This window comes from Motacilla alba, chromosome 20, assembly GCF_015832195.1.
Source record: "Motacilla alba alba isolate MOTALB_02 chromosome 20, Motacilla_alba_V1.0_pri, whole genome shotgun sequence".
Classification (NCBI taxonomy): domain Eukaryota; kingdom Metazoa; phylum Chordata; class Aves; order Passeriformes; family Motacillidae; genus Motacilla; species Motacilla alba.
In genome coordinates this window covers 9,582,610-9,610,178 of record NC_052035.1, presented here as the reverse complement: position 1 = coordinate 9,610,178, position 27,569 = coordinate 9,582,610, and the positions used below count along the sequence as shown (strand labels likewise).

Genomic DNA, 27,569 nt, shown 5'->3' with positions numbered 1-27,569 from the left:
CAGCTGCACTGGGCTGTCATTACCAGGCACCAAGTTAACAAACTCCATTCTCTGGAGTTCCCTGCCCTTTCTGCATTCTCTCACTGTCAATAAGCTGCTGACAGAGCCTGCCCTTGTCAGAGCACAGCAGGGTCAGTGCAGGGCTGGCAGGAATGCCACTCTCCCACTCCCCCAGGCTCACCAGCAATCACACAGCACCCCGAGGACCTCCAGAGCTCTCAGCCCCTTAAGGGACTTGCACAGCCCTGTCCAAGCACTCCCCAGTGTGTCCATGCTTGGAATGAGTTTGTGTTTATCAGACCAGCCCCATCAGCCTCCCTCCACCAAAGCTCCTCCTCCAATATTTGCAGTTTCCCTGCCCGCTGCCAGGCTCGGGATGAGCTTTGACTTCTGGTCAGGACTGGAGGGCAGCCTCCTCCTGAGGGCCCTGGGGGCACAGAGAGCTACCTGCAGCCCTGCTGCCATCTACTCCCAGCTGGCACTGCCCTGCCCTTGCCCAACACTTGCACAGCCAAGCCCAGATGTCTTTCTGGGGTTCTGATCCCACCACAGGCATCAATAAAACACCAGCTGCCCTTGGATCAGGTTTCCAGAGATGCAGCAGGAGAGCCCAGCCTGTGAAGTGTCCTACAGAAACCTCAGCTTCTGCTTCAGGTGTATCTTTTGGTCTCTTGTGGAAGCAAAGATTTGTTTTGCCACTACAAAGACCCAAATTACCTCAGTGAAAGTGGAGGAGGATGGAAAGCAGCATCATTAGTTTTCCTTACAAAACAGCTTTTTAAAGTGAGAACAACTCATTAAGAACAGAGGCAATGCTGTCAACTGCTTTACAGCCAAACAAGCACAAATTATCTCTTGGTTTTGCTGGTTGCCATTAAATGAACTAATTTGTCATTGCAGCCTGAGAGGAAAGTCCACTGAGTCAGTAACAGCTTACACTGCAGCCCAACTCTACAAAAAATGTCCCCAGTCACAAGTGTCATCCTGTAGGCTAAATAAAGCCTCTCTGTGTGCTGGCTTGGCTAAAATGAGCCCCAGCACAGAGCAAGGTTACCAGGTGAAGCTCCTCTGTGGCACAAAAAAAGGAGTTTGTGGTGCTGTTTGAACTGCAGAACAGTGCAGGTTGGGATTAGCAAACACGAGTATCCAGCTGGCTGGAAGCAAACACTGGCTCTGAGAAGCTCCCAGAGCAGTTTATCAAGCCAACATTTTCTCTGCAGAAGGGAGTATTTAAACAGTTACAGGAAATTCTTTTTTTTTTTTTAGTTGGTCACAGCCAAAATCGAGATCATCTCAGGCTGAGATTTCAGACTATGAATAATCACTGTTTTGGGCAGAACTCCCTCAAAGTTTATGGAGTTAATTGAGAGGGGGAATGAAGATGAATCGAGACATTAGGAAGTCACATTTTCTTATCTGCAAAGGATTTAGGCTGCCACTCCTGACGGCCTGATAAAACCACAGGGCAATTCCAATTATGACTGCAACTCCGACGCATGACCTGGAATTTAGGCCAGATGTGGAGTGCTCTGAAATGAACCTGCACCCACAACCTGAGTCTGCTGTGCTACAGCAACACTCAGGATTCACTGCTTACAGCCCAGGCTTAATTTAGGGTCTGCCTCCCATTTTTATTATTTCTGACTCACCCCTCATTAGGCAGACAGCAATACTCAGCTAATCTAGTCTTCAAAGAGCTTTGCATATTAACTCACAACAGTCTGGCCAGCAGCCATGAGTAACTACCAGTGTACTTAAAAAGGAAGAAATAAGGCAGGGAAGCCATCCCGAGGAGATGAGCCAGATCCCTCTGGGGAGGGATGTTCTCTGTTCAGCACAGGAGCCTCTCCCCAAAGGTACAACAGGGAATATTTTGCCTGCTGTGGCAACAACCAGGTATTTATCCCTGCTGCTGAAATGCAGCAAGTCTTCAGCAGGACTGGGAGGCACAAAAATATCAAGACAGGGTCAGGTGTAGAGTTCCAGCAAAGTCCTTGGGTCAGGCCAGCCCAGCCAGCCCCTGCTTCAGCCCTTCCTTGGGACACACTCAGGGCTGCACGAGGGCCCTCCCCTCCACCACACACCTTCTCACCAAGGTGGGCTCAGATCCCAAGAGGATCAGCTGCAACTGGTGATCTCCTGGCCCTCCTCAGCCTCACTGCTGGGAACTGGCCCTCAAACCCCCTCTCCCCTCAGCACGGCTCTGCTGCCAGGCCTGCTCCCACCTCTGGAAAGCAAATGCACTCCACCTGCCATGAGGGCAGCGTTTGTTCCAGCCACCCCCTGCACCTACCAACCAAGAGCTCCAGAAATGAACAGCGGCTCCTCAGTTTCCCACACAAACAGCAGCATTGCCCATCCTTGATAAAGCAGCCCCTTCCCCAGGCAGGAGCTGCTCCCATCCCTGCCAGCCCTCCCTCTCCTCCCTTCCCCTCCCCACTCAGCTGCACCCCCCTTGCTGCAGAGCCTGGCACTCACCTTTGAGAGCCCTCCCACTTCTAAGTAAAAGCAGATGATGAAGATGTTCCAGGTGACCCAGACTGCAGTCCAGATGGCATACTGGGGAGGAGTGGGGTTGGGGAGAGAGAAGCAATAAACATTAGGAAGTCACTGGAATTAGTGTGTGTATATATATTTATTTATTTTTATATTTTTATTTATATATTTATATTGATGTATGTGTGCTCTAGCTGAGGGCAGTGGAATGCCCTGAGTCAGCACTGAAATCCTTTTTCTCTCCCTCTGTTTGTTTTCCATATTCACACGCTCTCTTGCCTGAAAAGCCACACAGGGGCAGCAGGCTGGAGGGATGGAAGAGTTTCTGTGCTGCACTTGTCCAGCCCCTCACCCTCCCTCTGTGCTGGGCAGCGTTTGGGCAGGACTCAGCACAGAAAGAACAATCTAAAACCTCCCCAGCTTGGCACAAGCGGATTCCTGAGCACAGCCAGGCACTCCTGCCAGAACAGCGTGCAGGGCCTACTGTCCCAGGGGCTTTGCTCTGCCCCTCATCTCGTGCCACATCCCCCCAGGGCACAGGCTGTGGGTGCTGGGAGCCCGGGGTGCCACTCACCACCACGATGTAGCGAGGTCGGTACTGGATGGTGCCGAAGAGCCCCAGGATGACGATGATGATGTGCAGGAAGTTGGCCAGGATTGGGGCCCACTGGTAGCCCAGGAAGTCGAACACTTGCCTCTCTAGTGCAGCGAGCTGGGAGGGAGAAGGACAAGCAGAGTCACAGTTCTGCACCCACAGCGTTTGTGCTCCAGGTTTTCACACGCTCCCTGAGCAAAGCCCTGCAGCAGCTGAAGGTGGGGCTCCGTTCCCAAAGCAATCTGCTGCCTCTGAACCAGGTCAGTAGGACACAAGGCTTGTGCCCACATCCCCCTTCCCCTCTGCCCCCATGCCAGCCCCTCTGAGGGCTGAGCTCCAGTGCTGTGTGGGACATTCCCCTGTGGGGCTCGGGCAGAGGACAGAGGGGAGCGGAGGGATGGTAACATCTTAAATCCTGAATGTGAAATACGTCCACAAAGATGTCAGTGTAACTTTCTAGTGCTCATTTGTCAGAGCTTTCAGCATCACTCCATCATTCCTGACACCCCCTGTGTCTCTGCTCTCCAGCACACATCCATCAAAGTGAGGGAGAGGAGGAAACTCGCTCCTCCACCTTCGCCCCTCAGAAAATGCTGCCCCAGTAAGGAAATTCTGCCAACACATCAGTTTTCCAGGAGAGACTGTGCTCCTCTCCAGCACTAATAACATGGTTCAAGGCTAGTACTGTGTTCTAGACATTACTCCATTACTGTTGCAGTGCTGGGGCTGATTTTCAAACCATATCTGCATAAAGATGTGGTTTTCACCTGTAGCCATCATCTGTGTATCAGACAACATCTGGTCCCCTGGCCCCGAGCCTCTGTGCAGCTGAAAAAGCACAGGGGACATGCCATTGCCTGCTGGCCTTTGCATGCCCACTGCCTTTAAATGGAGAAATATAGTGCGTGTAGGGGGAAAAACTGCTAATGCAGGGTTTTGTGCTGTGCCCAGCCTTGCATGGAGAGATCTTCTCTTTTTTTGTCTTCATTAACACAGTGCAAGCCCCTCCATGGACCCGTGTCTTCCCTGTCAGTACAAGATTTGAAAGTATGTTTAATTACCACAGTAGGCCACTGGGATTGCATTATGACATTTCATATTTATTACTGGCCAAATAAATAATTACAATTTACTATCGACAGTCAATATTAATTTAACTCCTAATCAGGCATTAACCATGAGTAATCCTGGTCTGCTGTGTGTAATCAGCTATGTGACACCTTTTCCTGGCTGGGATCTAAGCAGCAGCGCTTCTGTGATGGCTTAAAGCCTTTAAGGATGTGAGTGGCTGCAGGTTCCTCTCAAGCCCCAGGATGAGAGAAGCCACATCTATTAAATGGCCATTATTCCTCCTTCTTCCTGGCTCAGTGGGGAAATTGCCTTCACACCTCTCTTGGGCTAGGAAGGTATTGCAGTGCCCAACACTTCTTTGAAAGTTCAATAAAAATCTGTATTTCAAAGACATCTGTGTTAAGGGCAATCAGTCAGGGAGGGGGTAGGCATTTCCCTCTAATATCTTATTCCCAAATAAAGAAGGAGAGAGTGGGGAAGGAATGGAGGCAGTCACCAACTCTCTCTCTTCTGCCTAACAATCTTCCCTTAGAAGCAACACCCTCTGCTCCCTCTGAAGCACTTGAAGATGCTGTGGCCACACAGGGGCTGTGGGGTGAGTGCTGCTCCCCCAGCACAGCAGCTTTGCCACACCAGCCATAGGTTAAACACTTAATCCTTCAGGAGGGATTAACACACATACCTCAACGGCATTGGGACATTTGGGATCCTGACTGGCTGGCAGTGGGCCCCTTGACTGTGCCTGCTTCATCCAATCAGGCATTTAATTGGCTTTGTGTGCTGCAGGAGGAGTGGCAGAGCCTCACCCGGCCCGGGGACACAATGAGGTGTGCACCGAGGTACCTGCCCAGCCTCCCCTCCTGCCTGCAGGCTCTGAAAATCAGGGTGAGCACAGATCCCTCCCAGCCAGCCTCCTGCCATGAGCACTCTGCTCCAGAATCAGGGCAGGAGGAGTGTTGTCTTCTCCATTCTCCTCCATGAGTGTTTGTCATCAGAGCTGTATAAAAGTTTATCCTGCCACAGCCTGGTGATGTTTCCTGGTTTGTCTGCACCAGGAAGAGACTGGGCTGTGAAGTGACAGGTAAATGACCACCCTGGAGATGGACCTGCCAATCTACACAACTTCAGATTTGGGCACATCTCTTTGAGAAGCCCCTGGATTTTTCCCCATAACCCCGAAAATTATCTTCACGCCATACTTCCTTCTCCCTCACCTCCCTTGCCTCCAGTTTTTTTTCATCCTGATTTACTTTCTTCTGCCACCTTCCCAGCATTATTAAACTGGTTTTGTGTACCTGGGAGCTGCAGGCAAGACTCAGCTGCTCCAGAGACGGGCTGTGCCCATCTGCTGGCTCAGGGAAGGAGAGGGGATGTGGGATGTGTGAGCTCACACAAGCTGTTTTCTCATCTATAAAAAAAAAATTCTGATTTTCTGTAAAACATGTTGGTGACAAGCAAATGCTGCTGATGAAACTCCAGTACTTGTGTTAGTGACAGGCAGGGAGTGAGTCTGCTGCTGTCCAGCCATTGGAAATGCAGCCTGGAATGCAGCTTCCCCCTGCTCCCTCAGGAACTTACCATAATGAAGGAAATATTTGCTGAAAGCAAGTGGATGAACAGCCACTTCACTCATTACCCTGCAGGTCTGTGTGCTCAGCTTCCCCCAAAAATGCTGCTGAGATTTGCAGGCACACGGGGCTGATGCTGGGGCTAAGTTGGCCTTGGTTTGGGGTTGGCATGTGAAGAATGTCACAGTGTCCTTCAGTCCTGGTCCCTCCAGTCCTGCTCAGAGATGGCAGGGTCAGGGTTTGCCCTGATCTATCTGTCCCCTCTCTGGGTACCTCTTCTGAGCAGGGAAATGCCATCTTTCTATGTGCTGCCAGGTTTGTGCACAGCAATATCCTCACTGTGGTGCTCCTTACAATGATTCACAGTGTCCTAGTGAGAAAGCCTATTATATTCCAGAGATACTGGTTGTAAAGAGAAATGTCACAGATTGTGGCACAGGTTTCAACCCACTCAAAGCTGACAGGACCTTTCCATCAGGGAGGACAAATTTTTCTTCTTTATGACTGTTCTTATTAAAACCAGGATTCCTTCTGCTCCTTTTGCTTCTCTAACCCATAGTATACTTTTACCTTTCTTTCTTTAAATTAAATGATTTATTGCAGCACTAAAATCAGAAGAGTTGTGGCAGAATTTTCTCTCCTGAAATAAACCCCATTTCTGCTGATCTGAGTGAAACTGGAGTAGCAAATAACCACGTGAAGCAATTGTTAGCCAGGCAAACAACACAAGCCAAAGCTCTCTCTTGGGCCATCATTCATTTATACAGCTGGGGAAGAGCTGAAAGGCACAGGGATGTTCTGCAGCTCATGGAGCCCATCCCATAGCCCACACAGAGGGAACACTGACAGCTCTGGATGTGCTCAGGGGCATCACAACATAAAACTTCTCCAGAGGGGGAAGCTGTACCCGGGCTGGAAGGGTGCCCACAGCAAAATAGGTAAAAAGTCCTAGAAAACGTCACAAAACATGGCACAGTTCCTTATTGGAGGTTCAAACCTTTCCAGTGGCTCTGGCAGGACAGTGTCACTGGCGGGTGTCATTGCCAGCAGGACACTCCAAGCTGGTTCAGCATGGCCTGGGGGTGCTTGTTTAAATTCCAGTCCCTCAAATCTTTTCTATCCCCTCAACTTTGCCTTCTGGTGCTCCTCTCCTGCTGATAAGCTGGAGAGTCCAACCTGCTCCCCTGTGCCCCCATACTGCTGAGGAGGAAGGGATGCTGCTGAACAGCCAGGTACCTGTAATTCCTTAACTCCCTGTCTTTATAGCCTACTATCAAAGTCATGCTATCAGCTAGATTTGCTCTTCTTAATTTATTAAGCTTTTAAAGCCTTTAATCTTATTTGGTTTGTGTCTTCCACTGCATTTCTGAAATCAATTGGGACACAAAAGAAAAAATATCAGTCTCAAGACATGTTGATGTGACTCAGACACAGGAAAGGTGCTCAGAAAACCCCACAACAGGTTCAGTCACACATCCATTTGTATCTGTTTCTGTAAGCAAACCTGCTTTTAACCTTTCCAAGTCAAGCTCCAAAATGAAATGTTAGAAATAAATATCCAAGCAGGCAATAAAGGGAACAAATAGGAAAGGCTGGTCCTACTGCTGCTGCAAAAAAAAAAACCCAAACAAACAAAAAAAACCAACAAAACCCAAAAAAACAACAAAAAAGAGAAGAAAAAATGTTTACCCAGAAACCCAGGCAATTTTCCACTTGACCTATAAGAAAACAACCTGAAAACTCCTTTGCTACTCCTTGTCTCTGAGGAAGGACACAGCAGCTCCAGCTCTTGCTCCTCCTCCATCTTCAACTGGGACTAAATTTGCCACTTAACCCCCTGTCTGTCCTTTCTCTCCAGCCAGAGCCTCAGCTGCAGCCCTGGCTGCCTCCTGCACTGCTGGGCTGCTGTTCTGGCTCCCGGCTGATCCCAATGCCCTGATCCAGGGTTTGATTTCCTGCCAAGTGGCTTCACTTTTTAAGATGCTCTTTCTTTGTCTGCTGTGCAAACACCATCACAGCTTTCACTGGAAAAGGCCTTTCCTTGAGGAAAAACCTGCACTGGTTTCCTGAGGTATTCTGGCCATGGGATGTGATGGCTCGAGCTCAGGGCAAAGTCTCAGTGCTATGACCCCTATGATAGAAATTGGCATCCTGCTACCTGGAACAGCAGGAAGAAATTAAAAAGTCTCAGATTGTATAATTTGAAAAATATATCTATTTAGGTTTTGAACGCAAATATCTTTTTTTTGTTTCCTCCACATGGTTGAAGTCTGGCAATACTAAAGACCCATCTGCTGTTTATTATTATTAATATATTGGTATTATTCTGATATAATGTTTAATTCTACACAGCCTTCTATATTATTCCTTTGACTTGTAAATGCTGGGGCAATGCTAGAACTAAAGAATCCTAAACCCAAGTTGCTGTGTACTGAGATTATCAGAAGTGAGCAAAAAAAATCCCTTCTGTGCCAGTGCTTATTCAAGGTAGAGAAGATTCTGTGAGGAGAAAAACAAATTAAACAATGTCTGCTTTTACCACAGTGGCTGCACTTCTAAATAAATATGAATGGTTGCAATAGCTCTTTAATTAAGTTTATCTGAAAAAGCAGCTCAGTGAGCCATTACTTCCCATCCCCAAACGGAGGGGCTGGTTCTGTGAGGTGCCACGTCCTTGTCTCTCCCAAAGTCAGCCTCTCACGTGCTCACACCCGCTGCATTCATGAAATCTCATTTTTCTCCAGTAAGTGTTGTCAAGGAAACCTTCCTTGGGGCCTTGTGATCCACAGCTCCTTTCCCAGCATCCCTCTCCCCACCACAGAGGTCAAGAGACTAATTGCACAGGAGGTCTCTGTTTGTCACTTGGTCTCTCAGGCAGCTTTGGTCACCCTGGCCACTGTGTACAATGTGCCCCATTCTCTGCTCCTCTGGCCTGTTTTCTCCCCAGAAGCTGCTGAAACCTCTTCTGCTCACACAGACATTAAAGAGGCCTCCAACAGCAGGGCTGATACTTTGAGGTCATTTATATTTCAGAGAAAAACTGGTCACTGTGCTGGCCCTGCCACAGGGCCCCACGGGGCAACAGGGGAAGTCCCCATCATGGTCCCACACCAGGTCACTCCCTGCAGCTCTCCAGCAAGCACAACTTTTAGGCTGCCTTGTGCCACATCCAAGGATCAGGACTTCCCCCAGCCCAGAACCATCCAGTGCAGAGCCAGGGCAGGTGTAAAGCCCTCCCTGTGTCAATCACAATGTCTCTGCTGAAGCCTGGAGCATGCTGCTGCTAACCATGCCAGTGCTGAGCCCTCACCTGCTCATTCCCCCTGGCCTGGCACCTCTGAGCTCTGAGTTCTGCCCTCCCAGCATCACTCTGTGCGTGAGCAGTGACAATCCCAGGAGTGCCACTGCTGTGACCCTGAGCCCCGAGCTTTCTGCTGCCAAAGCCTCCCAGAAACATCTGAGCTGCAAAGATATGTCATTACTCAGTCCCACATGCCCAAATGCTGCTTAGCATTCCAGGGAAGGCACAATCCTGCTGAACAGAAGGGATGAGACTGGCACTGAGCAGTGCACAGGGCTGTTTGTGTCTGGAGCTGAGGCTCTGGCTTAGAGGGACTGAGGTTTCCTGAGTGCATCTTACAACCACCAGCTCTGCTCAGCTGAAGACATGGGCCACGCACAACAATTCACAGAATCATGGGACCCTTTGGGCTGGAAAAGCCCTCTGAGATCACTGAGTCCCACTGTTCCCTCAGCACTGCCAAGCCCACCACTAACCCATGTCCCCAAGTGCCACATTTGAATATCTTTTAAATCCCCCCATGAACAGTGACTCCAACACTGCCCTGGGCAGCCTGTTCCAATGCTTGAGAACCCTCTTGGTGAAGAAATTGTTCCTCATATCCACTCTAAGCCTTCCCTGGAACAATTTGAGGCACACATCCAAGCAAACCTCTTAAGCCTTTTTACTCCAAGTGTTGGATTGTGCCACGGAACTGGCAAAACATCAGGAGCTGGCAGTACTTTTTCTAGCAAGGCACCACAGCCCATGGTCCCTGCCACATGGCACATCCACAGGCGCTCTCTCCTGATCCACAACCTTCTCAGCAGGACAGTGAATTAACTGAGGTTCTGCATGGTGCTCAGAATCCAGCTCCTGGGAAAAAGACTGCTTCCTAGTAGGAATGCTTCAGGAAAATTATTGCTCTGGATTGCCTAAACTTCTCCCAAATCAGGGTCAGTCACATGTCTGATGAGGCTTGTGCTCTGTACCCCTCGCAGCCTCTGGCCTGTTTGGTTTCATGGATCCCATCTCCCCTTGGGGCTCCGAGCCCAGGGGTGCAGGCAGCACTGGATATGGGAGCTGCTGTTCCCTGGGCTCCTGCCTGTGTCTCCTGGGGGCTCCTCAGCTCTGCACACTGCTGTGATTGCTGATTGCTGAGAGCAGCAATCAGGCTAAATTAATAACCAGGTGCCTTTGTGATCCAGGCAGAAAAGCACTCTGACAGGAATGACAAACTTTTTCTATTTGCAACCCACGTCAACACTCCAACCTAAGTTGCCCAAACAAAATTAAATCAAATCTGTTGTGCCCACAATGTTCTCCCCTAAGCCCCCGCAGCGTTCTTCTCCTCCCTCAGTTTCATGGCTCAGCTTTGAGTCTCCAGCTTTGGGGCAGAGAGAGGAGGCACTGGGGTGAAGGGGATGTGACTGCATTTGCAACAGATATAAAACCCAGGGAGTTTCTTCAACAAGTGCCTGATATTTTTGTCACCCAGAGGCTCAGGCTCCACGCTGCCGGCTTTCCCTCACCTGTTGAAAACTTGCTGAGCTATCTTATCCCACCTCATGCTGCTGATCCTGGGCAAACATCCCAGCTCCTCCCCTGAACAGCATCCTGGCATTGCTGACAGCTTCAGCTCTGGGGGAAACCTCTCCCACCAGGAGCACGAATTTCCCTGTTGCATGAAATAATATTTATTAAATGTGTGCCATTAACTCAGCAGCCATTTCCCTCTGGAGATCTGCTAGCAGTTATGAACCCATCTAAACACTCCCAAGTTTAGAGGCAGAGCAGTGCTGGAGATCAGCAGGAATTTAATTTTCTAATAGAGAGATTTATTCCCTACCAACAGGGCTTTATATTGTGTGATCCCTGCCTCAGCTCAGCCATGAAGGCTATCTGAAATTTGGGCTTGTTCCATGAAAGGGATGCAGGGAAAAAAGTGAAAGTGCTTGAAAATTAGCCTAGGGCTTGTTGTGTTTAGGGAACATAACCTACATCCTTTTGACCTGTTATCCTAGGCATCATCTGCTTAGCTAACAGAGAAGGGAAACCACGGACAGGGCTGGCACAGAAGGCACAAGGCTGCCCTGAAGCACTGCTTGGGCCAGCACTGCCCAGCCTGTCTTCTGATTCAGCCCTCCGGAGTGTCCTGCGTGTGGGAGCAGCAGAGTGCAAGAGCTCAGAGATCCCATGAACTCTCAAGTGTACTAGAAAGACTTTAAATTATTCAGGGGTCTGACCAAAACTCTCAGTGTGTATAAAGCCCATAAGACACCAGCTGGACTCACCCAGTTTAGAAAAAAAAAAATCTGTCTCTCTTTGCTATTTTATAGGCACTTACTGCAAACTGCAATTTTATTTCACTGCTGTTTACCCCAAAGCAGAATTGTGGTTGTAAATACACCACTGGCAGTTTCCCCAGGGGAGCAGTAACTCTTGCTTCAGGCTCAAAAAGCTCAAAAAGCCAAGCTCAGTTTTCCCTCTGTCCCGTCCACACACAGCCTAAGACTAAAGACTGACTGTGACCAAGTGACACTGAGACCACCCCCTGCTTTTGGCTTTCTGAACAGAAATGTTCACTGGTGTCCCCTGCCAGTCTAAACCATGGCTGGCACCTGCAGCACCTCCTCTCCAGGAAAAGTCAGCTTGTGGCCTGAGTGACAAAAAGGCAAAACACCTGCAGAAGGCAAAACACCTGCAGAAAGCCACCTGAAGCCCTTTTTTCTCATCCAGCAGAAGATGAGGGTGAGAGTTTTTTGGTGGCCGTGGAGCACAGCCAGCAAAGCCCCACTCTCTGCACAGGTCTGTGTCACAGCAGCCCTCAGGATGCTCCCAGCACACGGGGCGAATGGTTCCTGCGCTGCTGGACTTTTGTAGGAGCCCCTGTGAGCCCGAGGTCCCTGTTCTGTCCCCTCCCTGCACCCACAGCTCTGGCCAGCTCAGCTCCCCCAGCTCCTTCCTGCACATGGCACTGGGAGCTCCAGCAGCTGATCCCCTTAATTAGGTCACAAATGGATCACGTGTAAAACACTTGCACCAGCCAGATCTTCGGGAGGAGAAACACGCAAACCCTGCAACTGGGGTAAAAGCTTGGGAGAGGAAAGATGCCAAAGCTGAAATAACTCTTCAAAACTTGGTCTGGAGGAGCCTCGCTTCAGTTTCTGCTCGACAGCTGGGCCCTGCTCCCTGACACTGGAGCTAAGTGGTAGCTTTGCTTTAATTTCCTCTTGGTTCTGCTGCAGTGCCAGATTGCTTGGATATTCGTAAACAGAAGGAATTTAATGAAAATTATAATTAGAGCCCTGCGGTGCTCTTGCAGGTCGCCTTTACACTGGGCTGCCTATTTACATTACAAATCAGGCTGGTGTCACTGCAGAGTCTACAGCAAGAGAGGAGAATTCATTAAAAGGGAAGCACAGGATGGGTGAGAAATAGGGGAGAGAGAGAGAGAGAAAATGATATTGTTATTATTAATAATCTAGGAAATTGGGATCTGCCACCGTCTTGCTGCAGCTTTGCTCCTCGAAGGAAAGCTCATCCTAATCAGCCTGAAGCAGGAGGGGACACAGCACAGTCACCCAGAGACTTCCATGGCAATTACTGTACAAATGGACCCTCTCTTCACAGAGCAAGGCTTTCTCACCTCACCATGACACACAGAAGTGCTCTTAGCACCTAGCTGTCAATTTGGGGGTGTTAGGAAGAGACAACATGAAGCCAAAGGGATGCAATTCCCATTATTTTGCAGCTTTCCCTTTCCACCTACCAGCAGCTCCTTATGATGCTTTTTGCCCCCTGTAATGCCACGGGCAGCAGCTCCTGCTCTTGCTCCTTCCTCCAAAGCCCTCCAGCACAGCTGGGGACTCTCTGTCTTCCCATCTATGCAGTGAAATTAGGAATAACAACCTCGTTTCACACAGAGGATGGCTGGAGACTTGTAAAAAGCTTCTGTAGCATTCCACACCAATAGCTCTGCCCCAGCACTAACAGCATCTTCACTGCCATTGTGATTTTTTGGACACCTACCTGCAAAAAGAGATGGCTTGGGAACTTCCCGTAGTGACAGCAGTACCAACCCTAGCCCCTCACCTTTCCCTTCGCTGTCACATTCTCAGCACAGAGAGGTGAACTCCCCCTGTTCCCATGCCTGCCTCCCCCAGATGAGAAGCTGGAGGTATTGTAGGAGTTGAGCTGCAAACAGGCCAAGTGGTTTGTTTGCATTTCATCCACACTACCATCATATAAAGTGACCCATACTGTGACAGCTGGGTTTTAATCATCACCAGTAACACTGATGTTTGTGCTTTGCCCCGAAAAAAACCCAACCAAAACACAAAATATCAATTTATATCAGTTTAAAAAAAAAAAAGGACAACATGAAAAATTATAGTTGAAAAAACATGTAGCCATTCTTTCAGATGAAAAATAGATATCAGTGAAGAAATACTGACCGATTCTCCCCAAATGAATGTACCAGCAAATTTCCAGGCCTGTCATCAGAGCATAAAATGAAGAAAGAACTGGGAAGAAAATAGTATTTTGGACAAGAAAAACATGTAGCAGTTCAGTTTCTGGTTCCAGTAAAATGCTACTGACAGGAAGAGTTTTAAATTGGAACAAACAGGAAAACAACGATTTTGTTCAAAACAGGGACTGTCAGAGGCTTTCGGGGTATTGCAGGAATTTTCCAATAACCACAATCCCCACAAAGAACTTCCCTCTAAGAAGTGGATAGAAAATGAATCAATCACTATTGATTTTCATCATCTGATTGCTCCTCTGGAAGAAAATCAGTCCTACTTAAGCAATTGATTCGTTACCTTAGCAATTACAGGTAAAAACCCTGGCTTTCCTTGCCTCCTTCAGGGCATGCCAACTAGGGATATTCCAGTTTTCCAGCCATTTCAGGAGGCAGAGCCAATTTTATGTGATCAAAGATGAGTTCTGAGCTGTCACCAGCACCCCCAGCATGGTCACTCAGAGGTGAGGAAGGCTCAGCACCTCCTGGGCTTCTTCCTCAGCTGCTGCTCCCCACAAGCAGTGCAGGCTGCAGAGCAGAACCCCAGCTCTATTTTCCTCTAATAAAAGCAAGAAAACAGAGACACACAAAGTGCTCAAACAGATTAATCAAGTAAATACCTGAAGAGGGAGCTGGCAAAAAGTTTAGACACGATTTGAGGCTGAAGATGTGCCTCCCTCTTTCATGGGTGATGGAGCAGTTTGGCAGCTGCAATCTGCTCTGGGCAGTCACGGGAGGGTGAGAGCACAGCTCTGCTGCAAAGCACAGACTGAGTGCTGGGAATCAGGGCTCCAGGGTGGATTTTCTGGGATTCACAGCGTGAGAGTGGCTGTGGGGGAAGTGACTGTGGTTTTCTCATGCCCACTGTGCCCTGCACCGTTGTGTTTCCTGCTAGACTTGAGAGGAGCTCAGCAAAACCAAAGATTCTCATCAGGGATTTATCAGCAATACAGAATCATGCTGAAAACCCACTTAGGTTTACCAAATTCTCCCACTGGCACTGACAGCATTGACCACCTCACTTTCTGGTGCTGCATGCCCTTTGTTTTTTCTCCTCAGCCCAAGTGGATGATGAAATGAGAGACATGACATTCACTTTGATGGAGGCGAGCTGCTGGCTCTCCAACAGGGTAAATAGGGATTCAGTGCCTTTTAAAAAGCATTATTTTTAAAGGAAAGCCCTTTTGAGTGAGGGCTAGAATGGGGTTATTTTCCACATGACCAAACACCAAAAAGGAAAGCAGCAGCCCAGTCCATGCTCTTATCACCCTCCCTGAGTCACCCACTGGATAGATTTGTCACAAGGTGAAATAAGAGCAAGTTCTCAATTTATTATCATTTTCTACTCGTCCTCCTTAATGCAGTTCCTGCCAGGATGAGTTTGCTGTGGGAACGTGGAATGAAACCAGGCCTTTCAGTTTGCTGCTAAATGGAACTGGGGGGAGGAGGCTTCAGGGGGGAGGGAAAATCTTCCTCATTAGAAGGGGAAAATGTGCAACGCAGAGTTTTCATCAGATGCTGCCCAGCCTCCCAATTAGGGTGGCTGGGACAAACAGTGGTGTTATTATATGTAACTGTTTATCCAGTGTCACTCAGCCATTGTTTGTTTTATGAGCATAATTTATCTCCTCCGTTGTGCTACCCAATTTGTTTGCATTTTCAGTCCACTCGAGTGTCTCTCTTTCATTGTACACATCTTTTGGCTTCCCACCAACCAACTCTCCAAGTTTCCAGGAGTGTCACACAATAGCCAGGCCCCTCCTGTGCTTCATTTTTCGCATGACATTTTTGTCCCCTTATTTCTGTGCTGCCCCTGCCCCTCCCCTGCTGCAGACTCGCAGCTCCTCAATGGCTCATGATTTATTCAATAGCAAAGCTGAATTTCTCTTTTCCTTCTCTTTTTCCACTTTCCCCTCCTTTTGGAAACAGAGGCTGGTCAATAGATGCCACTCTGGCAGCTCTGGAGAACAAAGTTCACTTGCAGCAAATCTTTGTGATCGTGTCTCCACAGGGCAAGAGTTTGGTGACCCTGGGGGGGCTGAGTCCCAACCAGGAGCTCACCCATGGGGCCCCCACAGACTCTTGTGTCTCCTTCAGCCATGGGAAGGGACAAAGACTTGTCCTCTATTAGTTTGTGACACCAAAGCTTCATCCACACCTCTGCTTGGAGGTGTGAGATGATTCCTCATCCCTGGAGCAATGGCACCTTTGGTTTGCTCCTACTCCACACTTCCTGGCCATTTATTTCCCCCCAAGTCCTCTGATCTTGCTTGTGGGTCTGGCTGCAAGGGTTAGCCAAAATAGAAAAGTGCTAATCCTCCACATAATGGGAATTCAGATCCTTGCTGCTGCTACATTAAGTAATTTCAAAGAGGTTTAATCTGGCAGGACTCAGAGGTGACTCCAGACAGTGACAACAACACCTGTGCATCACCTCTTCCTCCAGCCTGGTGACACTGCAGCAGGAAGATGCAGCATTTTCCTCCTGGGGTTTCCTGCTTCATCCCCACTGAGTGTGCCAGGATTGGGATTCTGGGATTTCTGATGGAAAATCTGGACAGTGTCTCAGCACCAAACCCTGGAGCTCCATCTGAAATACCCTTTGTTTAGAGGTTAGTGGCCAAAACTGGGAGTGAGGAACTTTACATGGCCAAGGGAGGCTTCATGAGGAAAAAAAGTTGGCAGCCATGAAACCTGGGCTACTTCTCATGCAAGGAAAGCATCCTGCAGGAAACTGCCCTGCCACCTCCTGTCACTGTGAGCTGCTCCAGAAATTCATCGTACTCGAAATGATTCACTCAAGTATCCATTCAGTCTCAGTTCATGGATTGCACAGCCTTTATTGCACACCCATATATTTAGCACTGGGATAGTTCTCAGCAGTTCTAACAGCCCTGTCATCTAAGGAATAAAACAAAGAGCCATTATTCATCACAAGGGAGACACAGTCTTTATTGTCTGAAGCCATGGCAGAGTTTTCTATCACCCTATCTATTCTTTCTCACTGTCACACAACTCAGCTTTAAGCTCTCAGTGGCAGCCTGGAGGCCCAAATGTTTTGCAGCTTCTCCCAGTGAAGTGCCCAGCTAATGCTGTGTTGGACTGACCACAGGACTGACCCTGAGCTTGCAGGAGCAGGAGGGGGAACCTTTCCAGAAAAGCCTGAGGTGGACACTCATCTCTGCTAGTTCAAAAGTAAAAGCCAGGCAGGGTTATTTAAAGACATGGGGAAGCACAGCTACAAGGAGAGATGGACGAATGTGAATTTTGGGCATTGATTACACCCAGAAGATCTGAGTTTGGCCCTGGCCTGATGGCAGAGCTGCGTTGGCTGTATGACGCACCAAGATGTGCACATCACCTATCCCAGCTTCCCTGCAGCCCTCCCAAACAGCCTCGGGGTCTCCTTGGTGGATCTGTGTCCAGCATGCAGCTGGAGGAGCCAGCCTGGTTCTCTGGATCTGGATATGTGGGGATTAACACCTCGGGACCTAAGCATGAACCACCCTCCATCCTGCTTAGCATCTGCCTGACTTGCTCTGTGCCTCTGGAAAAAGCAGGCCAGATTTGGGGCCACAAGATACCCTCAGGGCCAGATTTGGGGCCACAAGATACCCTCAGTGATGCAGATGAGCCCATTAAATGCAAACCAAGCAGCACCATTCAGAGAACCAACTACATCATGGTCTCCTCAGGCTTCAGGAGCATTTGAGGCTGTGCCTGTGTCAGCACAAGGCAGGACAAGGAGCAGAACCCTCTGAGAAGAGGCTGTGTGGGGGCTCTCACCAGCTGTTTGCAGTAAAGCAAATTCTTCCTTCCCTTGGATGTCTCTGCTCAAAATAATGAGATGGGAAACTTGGAGACCCACAATCCTAAAAAGTGTCAGACATCTGAAAAAAAAAAAATTGCACTTTCCCAGCTTTTAAATTTGTTTTAAGGTTGGCAATCACATCTCCAAGCATCCGAGCTCACTTTTCTCCACATGCTCAGACAGCAAAGGGCACAAAACAGCCCGTGAACTCCCATCACACTTCTCCCAGCACCCGCTCTGCTCCCCGCTGAACAGCCAGCAATCTCCCAGGCTAATTAGCCAAACGGTACTCTGCACATATTTAGCATTTCTGAGTAATTAGGATAATCAGATTTCTCCCCTAATTCTGTACATCCACAATACAAGCAGGTGTGTTGCCTTTCCCACAATGCTATCACAGAAGAGTGTTGTCTGCCGGAGCCGGGGGTGCCAGCAGCCGGGCAGAGCCATCCCCATCTCCCACACGGAATCTGCTAACGGATTACCAGCAGCCATGGGGAATTGGGAACTGGCTTTGTGTTGGCTGAGCAGCCAGTAGTTCAGATATCCATGCAAGTTATCTAAATGCACAGTCCTCCAATCTGGCCAGAGATCTGGACGTTCCCTGCACCATCCTCAGGGATCGGCTGCGGGAGGTGTTTTGTGCTGCAGCTGAACAGCAGCAGGTGTTTGGCCCGGAACCTCTGAGGTGTTTTGGGTTCTGGGGAGGTTCTGGGAGTCTGCCCAACACTCAGCACTCAGGTCTTGGTCATTCTCCACGAGGTTCATCAGCCCAGGGCCTGGTGCTTATCTCTGTGAGCTGGCAACCACTTATCTGTGGTCTGTGCCGCTTCTAAGGTCTCCTGAAATGAATGACCTTAAATGAAGCTCCAAGACAGTCAGGCCAGGCCAGCTCTTTCTTGTCCTGCTGAGGTGGGTCTTTGATTCAAGAGGAGATTTTCCTCTAGCCAGCTTCACTCAGTAATCCCTTCTCAGAGAAGCAGAAAAATTTTGTTTGTTTTGTAAGTGCCCATGAATATATCCTGGTTCAAGGAGCATTCAGATGTGGTGCTTCCATCAAAGTGGGAGTTCTTAAAGGAGTATCAATGATCCAGCATCTCTCAAAGAAGGAAAGGTTGCTCCCAAGCCCACAGCATTACACTCTCCCAAGTATCTGCACCATAGCAATAATATTAAGCAATGACCCTGCCACATTCCCTCCACAAAAACACCATCCATCTGCTGAGCTTCAGGTAGGGAAGAAGTTTGCTTGGAGACCTTAAAGTAGAACCCAGTGTACCCTCAACTCAAAGAAGTTTCTAACATGCAGGACAATGCTCTTGTTGTAGTACTTTACAATAACATCCAAACTTTCTAAATATGAACAAACCTGAGCAAGGCCAGGACTTAAGATTCCTCCTGATCTCCAAGCAGGTCAACCATGCTGGTATTGAGATTGAGCTTTGGTAACTACAGAGCTAATTTTCTGGTGGAGCTGAAGATAGACAGAGAAAAACTGTTAATTGTGGGGAGCCTGTTTATCCATGATGGATGACCACAGCACTCAGAGCACGCCATGCAAGGCTACACTCAATATTTTATAAGTTGTGTGTGGGTAATAAAATGCTCCATCCCCTTCTTTAGTGTCCTCTATCTCACCTTCCTGTTCAGATGAAATGGTGCTCACAGATGAACTATCCTCACAGAACAGCATTCAGAAAATATAAATCAGCACCAAATGCTTCACTGGGTCCCAGGCTGTTGTCAGGGTCACCACAGACACAAGACAGGTCCCTGGTCCCCTGAGAGGTGTCACAGGAGGCATCTTCCCAGGTTTTTTTATATTTGTTGTAGCTGTGTATTCATCTGAGCACCAGAATCCATTTTTAATAAGGTTTTAAGACTTCAGGAGAAGTGGAACTGAACTATCCCCAGTACTGTTCAATTCTTGTTCTTTCCTCTTAGCCCAGGTGACCAGCTGACCAAGTGCTCACCAAGGAAGGACAGAGTGTGTTTTGAATCATTCTCACTCAGGTCAGTGATGTGCAAGGTCACAGGGGTGGCACAATGACAGAGCACAGCACATCCAGCCCTCCCACCCCACTGCTGGGCACCGGGATGGCTCTGCTGCTGAAACGGGGGGGCAAGCTGTGCTCCCACACCCCTGAACATCAGGGCTGGGCACACATCTGTGTGCTTGCTCCACTGGTTCAAAAGAACACAGTGAGGATCCTGGTTTTCTTGAGTTTTGAGCATTGGACTGAAAAAAATGGAGGGTTTAAAAAAAAAAAAAAAAAGGAAAGAGGGAAAAATGAGATATTTTGCTGGCCAGAAAGAGCCTGGGGAGCAGGTGGGATGCTGCCTGCAGGGCTGGCCAGGAGCTGAGAGGTGGCAAAGGAAGCTGGCACAGCAAGTCCTGACGTCTGCCCGCCTCGAGCAGGTGATGAAGACAAGCTGCTGCCTCAATTCCCACAGTATATTTTCATTAGGCCCAGGCAGATGGCAGCTGAGGTCACTGCTTCCACACCATCATCCTTTCAGCCCAAAGGTGTCAGGGAATCTGACATCTCAATTACTAAACCTGGAATCACCCAAGCAGCACCTGATGGACGATGGGGGAGAGAGGATCAGAAAAGCTGTGCTCCTGATTTCCATGAGTTCTCACCTTTGAGAGAAAATCTGGGACAGGCACTTCCCTGATAAACAACATATTTGTGTCCAACGTTCTGACACAAAAGCAGCTGTGCTAAGAGCAAGCCACAGACACCAGGAAAACGGCAATTAAGCCCTTGTGGAAAATAGACCAAAAAGCACCCCTTGGAAAAGACATTTGAAGTTAATGAGCTACAGCAAAGTCAAGTGGAGGAGATATTGATCTTGCCCCAGCAGAGATCTGCTGCTCGCTCCTCCATAGTCTGTGAAGACTCAGAACACAGAGCAAAACAAAACTTCAGTTCTTCACAAGGACTCTCAGATGTGGGGCCAGGGCTTGGCTAAGGCAGGAGGAGCCAGAGCAACATCACCATTGACTTTTCTGTGCTCAAGGTGAGACACAATTCTGACACGCTGGTGAGAAGCAGCAACTCTGCTGAAGCATCATCTCAGAGATTTCAGCCAGATACTTCAATCATTTCATTTCTTCTCCTCCCTATTATTACCACCTACTCTTCTATCATTACTTTACTACTACTGATTCTTGACTTTTTACTCCTGTTAATCCATACTTTGTAATCCCTACTATTACCCCTGGCAAGAAGAAGGTGAAATAGGAGTCTGACTCTTACCAAAGATCAATAAGCAAACGAAGCAGAAGTTGTTTATTCTTAGTCTGAAATCTCATGAACTTTAAGGTAATATTATGACTCTGGGATGATTACAAAATATCTCAGATTCCAATTTCCACAGGGCGTTTATTCATTGAGTTTCCTTCTGCAACAAAAATACCCCAAACCACTGTGAGCAGATGAGTCACTGCAGCAAAGCACCACCCTGAGCAACACCCAAACCTGTGCTTTCCCTTTGAGGATTTTTCTCCTTAAATCCCACCAGGAGCTGGGTTTGGGGGAGACATGATGTCAGAGATATCTAAAAGGTGAGAACATCCAGGGTGCACAACCCCAATGAAAAAAACAACAAACCAACTTCTTTTGGGGGGAGACTTTTCAACTCTTTTCAGAAGTGTTTTCAAGCTTCTGCAAAACTTCAAAATATTTGGGGTTTGGCATAATGAACACCCCCATCATTTTCAGCAAACATTGCTAAATGCCAGGGTATTTTCTTCCTTTTTTGTCCAGAAATGTCATTTTTTCCCTCCTCGTGTTCTTTACACAGGGAAGGGGCAAAGAATGTGCTGCTTTTGAGACAAAAGTTTCCACTTGGCTAAAAACTCTCTTTCTACCAAACTGAAACACAGAGACACAACCTGTGCAATTGGATGTGCTCATCACATCTACTGCAGGAGGAGCGGGGACAAAGGGAGCATTAAATCACAAATTATCCCTGGTTTTGGGGGTGTTTAAACAAGAAAGAAAGGTTCAGTTCTACTGACCTCAGACCCAACGTTTTGTTAATGGGAAAGGCAATGCTACAGCTGGGGCACTTGCTGCTCACTGGATAATAATGCATTTTCTTAAGTGCTCAAAAAGCAATGGGCTAGTCCAGGGTTTTCCTGGAGGAAAAGAGATCACAATCTGGCCTTTGTTATCCAGTTTGTTCTCCAAGAGTTCATACTTGAGGGCCCCTGGAGCGGATTCTTGGAAGAGCTCCACTTTGCACCCCAGCCAAAATGATCCGAGTTTCCATATATTATTAGCACACAATGGAGCAACGTCAGCTCCCTTAACCCCACACCAGCCAGAGGGAGAGGGTCCCCATCAGGGAAAACCAGCTCCTTCTCTTCTTCCATGAGAGGAAAAGGGGAAGCCAAAGGAGCAGAGAGTGACCGGGAAAAATCAGAGTGGTCAACAAAGTCACTGTGTCAGCCGAAATAAAACCCCAGTTCTCCAAGGAGGCTGACTTCAACATCACCCTACCCTCAGCTGATTTTTGGCTTGGCTTTGGCCAAATTTCATTCCTGGTCTGAGTGGGTTTGGTTAGAGGACACAGTTCCTGTGAGTCATCTGCAATCTCCAGCACCACCATAGGAAAGGCGGATGTGGGGAGCCAGGAGAGCTGGGCACGTCTGAAACACAGACCCCAAACTGCTCCTCCCTTGTTCTTCGCTTGGGCTGCAGTGCACTGACTCCAGCTGCTCAGGAAAAATGGGGGAAGAAAAGAAAAATCTCATGCAAAAATTCAACTTTTTGTAAGAAAAGCTCCACCACTCCGAAATTAAAAATGTTTGCCAGCACAGCAAACATTTGCCAGCACATTTTTGACTTTTCGCCAAAATATTCTGGCCAAAACTTGGGAGAAAAAGTCAGGATTGTCTATGGAAAGCAGATACTTCTCATGAAAATATTCATTTAGTCAAATCCCCAGGTTTCTACTGAAAGTCAGCTTCAGTGGAAAATGCTGACGAGCTCTATTATTGGCACAGCTTTAATTTTCCTTTGTCTGGAACAGACACGGAGAAGACAGCATCTGTCAAACGCAGCCTTTAGTCTTACGTTATTATTTAGCCTGGAATATTGTTCAAGGACTTCAGGATAGATTTGAGCCATCACAGAGCTGTGCACATCCACCAAAGATGGCCCTTTCCCTCGAGGGGTTAGGATTTAAGCACAAGCCATGGAGAAGCTAAACAGCTGGGGAGAGCACAAGGTAATTTTGGAGGGGTCCTGAGCAGCATGATGAGCCAAGGGATGCTGTGCTTCCCCTTGCACCTGCTCTTCCCCCCAAGGCTTTGTGCTCAGCCACATGGCAGCTGTGCAGGCTCACAGCTCCCTCAGGGCAGCCCGACTCTGCCCTGGCTCCAGAGGCAGCTGCAGAGGAGGGGAGAGACAAGTCCTGCTCTCCTCTCCCAACCTCCAGCCCAAATGATCCCTGGGGTGGAGAGGAGAAAGCCAAGCAAGTAATTTCTACAGCCCCCAGACACTGCAATCCTGTCTCCTCCTCACCCTGGAGAGGGACGTGCTGTGCCACCCTCGCCCTTGCAGCCCACGTGTGCTGAGGGATCGAGCCAGACAATCAGGATCACAGAATCCAGGTTTGGGCTGAAAGGGACCTTAGACCATCTCATTCCAACCCTCTGCCATGGCAGGGACACCTTCCACTATCACAGGCTGCTCCAAGCTCCATCCAGCCTGGCCTTGGACACTTCCAGGGATGGGGCAGCCACAGCCTCTCAGGGCCTCACCACCCTCACAGGGGGAGAATTTCTTCCCAAAATGCAATCTAAAACTACTCTCTTTCAATTTAAAGCTATTCCTTCTTGTCCTATCCCCACGTGCCCTTGTAAAAAAATCCCTTTATTCCAACTATTTTAACACACACCTAATTTTTGCCCAGATCCAGCCTTTCCATGGCATCCCACTGCCAATCTGCCACACTCCCCTTCTGCCCTCACTCCTCACGTGCCCTGCATCATTTTATGCCTCAATCAAACCAATACAACCACTTCAAGAGAGTAGTTAGAGAGGGATCTGTGCTGGTTTCAAACAGCTTCCAGAACTGGTCACCCTCTTCTGTAAGAGATTAAAAAGGAATCACTAAGAAAGGAGTGAGGCAGAAAGAGAGCATCAGGAAATAATAAATGAATAAATAAATAAATAAATAAATAAATGTATATAGTTACTTTTGGTTAGACTCAATGTGCAGTCCTGTCCCAGGGCGCCTTGTTCTGTGCTCATTTGAAGTATTAGTCACTTTTTCCATTAGAAGCTGTTATTCTAGGGGGATTTATAATGTATCTGTAAAATTGTCTCCAGGCTTTGCTTGGCATCTGAGCTCTCAATCCATGGACAGAATGTAAAGAAACTACAGTTGTTTGATTTATAGGGACAGGGCACGGGGAGCCAGGGAATTTTTCCATGCTCAGTGGAAATAAATTCACATAGTGCCTCCGGTGCACAGGCACTTACTGCTCCAGAAAATTCACCAGTTGGGTGCAATCTCACACTGGCCAAGAGGAAAGCAGCAAATCAATGATTATTTAATATCTCCCTGCCTGAGACCCAGCCCTGGTCTGTGCTCTCTACCAGGACCCACCCAGCCCACTGGCGGGTGTGACAGCCTCATTCCGCTTGGGTTCGGAAATCCTGCCCTTGGCAAACCCTTTTCATTTCTAATTCCTACACGGGGCATTTCTTAACCCACTAAGAGGCTCCCTGACAGAGAACCTTATGATTTTTTCCTGGGGAAGCCTATGGCTCATTTAAACTTTGCTCTTGTTTCTTAATATGCATCTGCCCAAAGGCTGGGAGGGATGAGGAAGGGCTGGTGGTTTGCTGTAGGTGACAACAGCTCCTGGATGGCAGAGGTGTTTGGGCAACGTGAGAATGGGGAAGGGGCAACCCCTTTGGGAATCACAAACCCTGGAAAAACACCCCAACACTTTTCTGATGGTCCTCCTCCATGCCACCCATTGCTGAGGAGAAGTTGTTTTGCAGGGTAGCCCTGACCTGGGCCAACTTTCACCCAAACTGCTGCTGGAGGTAGGGCTGGACTGGGAAAAAGGGAAGGATTAGGGACAGGGATGCACACCAGGACAGAGGGAGGGAGGATCAGAATCTTCTTGCAGCTTCCCTGCAGCACCGCTCAGCAAAGCACCGAGCCTAACGTGGACGCCTCAAGGAAACAATAATCTAAAATTGGAGCACGGCAAATTATTTATTCAAACTACAGCCTTCCCTCCCCCCTTGATTAGCAAACCGCTGGGGAGTCAGCCCTGATTTTCTTCAGACAGATGCGAACGCTCTCCTCCTCTCCCTCTGCCACCAGGCTCAGCCCGTGGGGGGCTGAGGAGCTCGTTGGTATTCGCATTGTGTAGCAGCTCCTTCAATTCACACGTTGTTCTGCTCTCCGGCTGGAGCACAAACTTTTTCTTTGGGAGCACACACTGCAAATGATGAATTTGTTTGTTTTCTGCCTTTTTATTTTTTTTTTCCCAGGGAAACATTTAGACTGCAGTGTGCCAACACTTCCCCGCACGCTCACTCAACTACTTGCACCTAATAATAAAACAATTCGTATGAAGCATTGCAACTCAGAGTCCCTGAGTCGAGTTTTTTGGGGGGTTGTTCATGTTTCCATTCATCATTTATATAAACAGCTCTGTGAAGCTTTGAGGAACAGACATGAGAACATGTAGCAGATCTCAGGGGTGTGCTGCAGAACTGAAGTGGGAGATCCCAGCACCAAAATGCTCTCCCCACTTAACTCAGAGGCAAAACGTCCGCACAAGAGCCAGAATTTCACCCCTGGGACTTCGGCAGTGGGAGACCCAGAGCTTGGCAACAAACAGGGAAGGCTGTGAAGGGTTCAAAGTATCAAATGAAGCTGAGCAGAGACATGAGATGAACAAAGGAAGTTCACGTCATTATAATTTATTGATGATCTTGGCCTGATTGCTTCAGTGTTTTGTCTTAGCAGAGCCCACCCTGGGCAGCAGCGAATCCTGCACGTCACTTGGCCGTGCGGATGTGGAAGTGGTGTGATGATTTACAGACAAAGTTTGCTCAATTAAATAAGAAAGTAAATAACAAAGCACCACGCTGGATCTCACCCTCGCCCAAGCTCTTGCTGGGAGCTGGCCAGGATCTCCTGACCTCACCCCCACCAGAGCACAGCTCCAGAAATTCCCTCACCATAGTTCACATTTTTCCAGCTCTACCAATTCACCCAGCAAGTGCCATGGGAAATAGCTACAGCTTGAGGCATCCAAACTTGCTTAAGAATGAGCCAAACTGATTCTTTTCTTCAAGGAGGAGGGTCTTAAGGAAAATAAAATGCTGGGGGTTCTTTGTCCCCGTATCTTGGATACAAGAAAACTCCCACGCTTGTCAGAAATCAGAACAGCACCAGCAGTTCATGGCTTTTTCTTTTTCTCATTCCCTCCTTTTTTCTTCTCCCAGTATGTGAGTGTGTGCTTAGAGCAGGATGACACAGTGATGGGTTTAAGAGACAGTGAGCGCTGAGACACCAATTTCTAACGTAATACAGGGTGCAGCTTCTTTCTTGTGTCATCACGGGTGAAAAATCAAAAGAAATAATCCAGGAGAGTAAATACACTCCCCAGCCATTCAACTCACTCATAAATATGCTGAGCAAGACGCTTTGTGCAAGAAAACCCCATCACTTCTGTTCTGTATTTTGTTTAATGATGAGTCAAATCCTCCACACTCGTCTTCTGACTGTGCCAGTCTGGGATCACAGGGGTGCATTCCCACCCTCCTCCCTTGCAATTTTAGGCTGGTGGGTATCATTTCAAAACTAGCAGGTTCCCAGTTTTCCTCTCCCACCTTCAGTCCTGTGTCTGCTCCCTGACTCTTTGCCGGAAAAGCAACGTTGTCACAGCACCCAACTCCAAAACAAAGAGTTTGAACTAAACTCACCCCCTGGCACCAGCAAACTATTCAAAAGAACTTCGCAGGAAGCCTGCCCTTTCCTGCGCGCTGCTAACGCTCCGAAAGAAAGCAAATTTGGGACACGGAGATGAAATTAAAACCCTAGATGCTGTCATTTCCTTTTTAAGGCTGGAGGAGCCCTGGAGCCCATTAGCTATTGACAAGAAGGGGACCCTCCAGACCCAGGCTGGATGCGCAGACACTCAGGGAACAACCAGACCTTTGTTTATCATCTATGCAGATGTCATGAGGACCAGGAACCCGCACCCGCCAAGGACCGCACTCTCCACACACTGGGAAGTTTATTCCTACAGAAATACATTCGTAATAATAGGCACATTCTATCTAAGCACTTCATCCCGAGCAGGTTTGAAATAATTCCTTCCGACCCAGCACAAACCACAGCAGGGTGGGATGCGGGTGACCAGGGTGGGACACGGGAGTCCCTCTCCATGGAAGAGGCTGAAGGTACCGGTGGGCTTGTGACCTACGAAGTTTGGTTGGCTTCCCAACATCGCCACTGAGCCGCCGGGACTCCTCTCAAATAGTCATTTTCTTCTTTTTTTTCAGTTGTATTTTATAAGCACAAACTTATTAATTGAAAACTAATCTTTTTTTCCCTCTCGCTTTTTTCTTTTTTGGTTCTTTTTTTTTTTTTTTTTTTTTGAGTTTTAAGCACCGGTAAATCCCCCCGGAGCGCAGCCCACATCCCTCCACCTTGCTGCACCGAGCCGAAGTTGCGGGGGAGCGCAGCCCTGCCCGGGCAGCGGGCACCGAGGCGCTTTTGTTCGCGGCCCCGTCCCGGCGAGCGAACCCGCAGGTCCCCGCCGGCTCCCCCCGATGCCGAGCGCCTCCACTCACCAGCTGCAAAGTGCAGAGGAAGATGAGGGTGCAGCGGCCGGTGCAGCATCCCATGGTCCCCGAGCAGCGGGGGCAGCGCAGGGGCAGCCCGGTGCCCGCGGCCCCGCCGCCGCCCTGGGGCTCCGCTCCGCTCCGCGGCCGCGGGGAGCGAGGCGGGCGCGGAGGTCGCTCGGTGTCGCTCGCTCGGTGCCGGCTGCCGGAGCCCCTCCGGGAGCCGGGGAGGAGGCGAGCGGGGGCCACAGCTTAAAAGGGCAACGCTCCGGCGGCGCTGCCGTCCCGCAGGCTGGGCGGGCTGGCGGGGCGGGGGCTGCCGCCAACGCCGGGATGCGCCCCCCGGGCCCCCGCAGGCGCGCTGGGATGCTCCGGCCCCGGCCCCGG

General features: G+C 48.9%; 1 protein-coding gene across 3 annotated transcripts in view; it reads right to left on the bottom strand.

Annotated features, from left to right (window-relative positions):
• The window catches only part of NKAIN4 (sodium/potassium transporting ATPase interacting 4), a 49,659-nt gene extending 22,090 nt beyond the window's left edge, over positions 1-27,569 (bottom strand). Inside the window, exons 1-3 of one of the 3 annotated variants that reach the window (XR_005259529.1) lie at positions 27,192-27,565; positions 3,071-3,208; positions 2,479-2,559 (exon numbers count right to left, since the gene is read on the bottom strand). Coding sequence is in view for 2 of the 3 variants with exons in the window: in XM_038159121.1 (XP_038015049.1) it covers positions 2,479-2,559; positions 3,071-3,208; positions 27,192-27,245 (273 nt within the window). In the remaining variant the exon portion in view is untranslated. Of the gene's footprint in view, positions 1-2,478; positions 2,560-3,070; positions 3,209-27,191 lie in introns of all 3 variants that reach the window. The other 2 variants (XM_038159121.1, XM_038159119.1) reach the window with 2 other exon arrangements.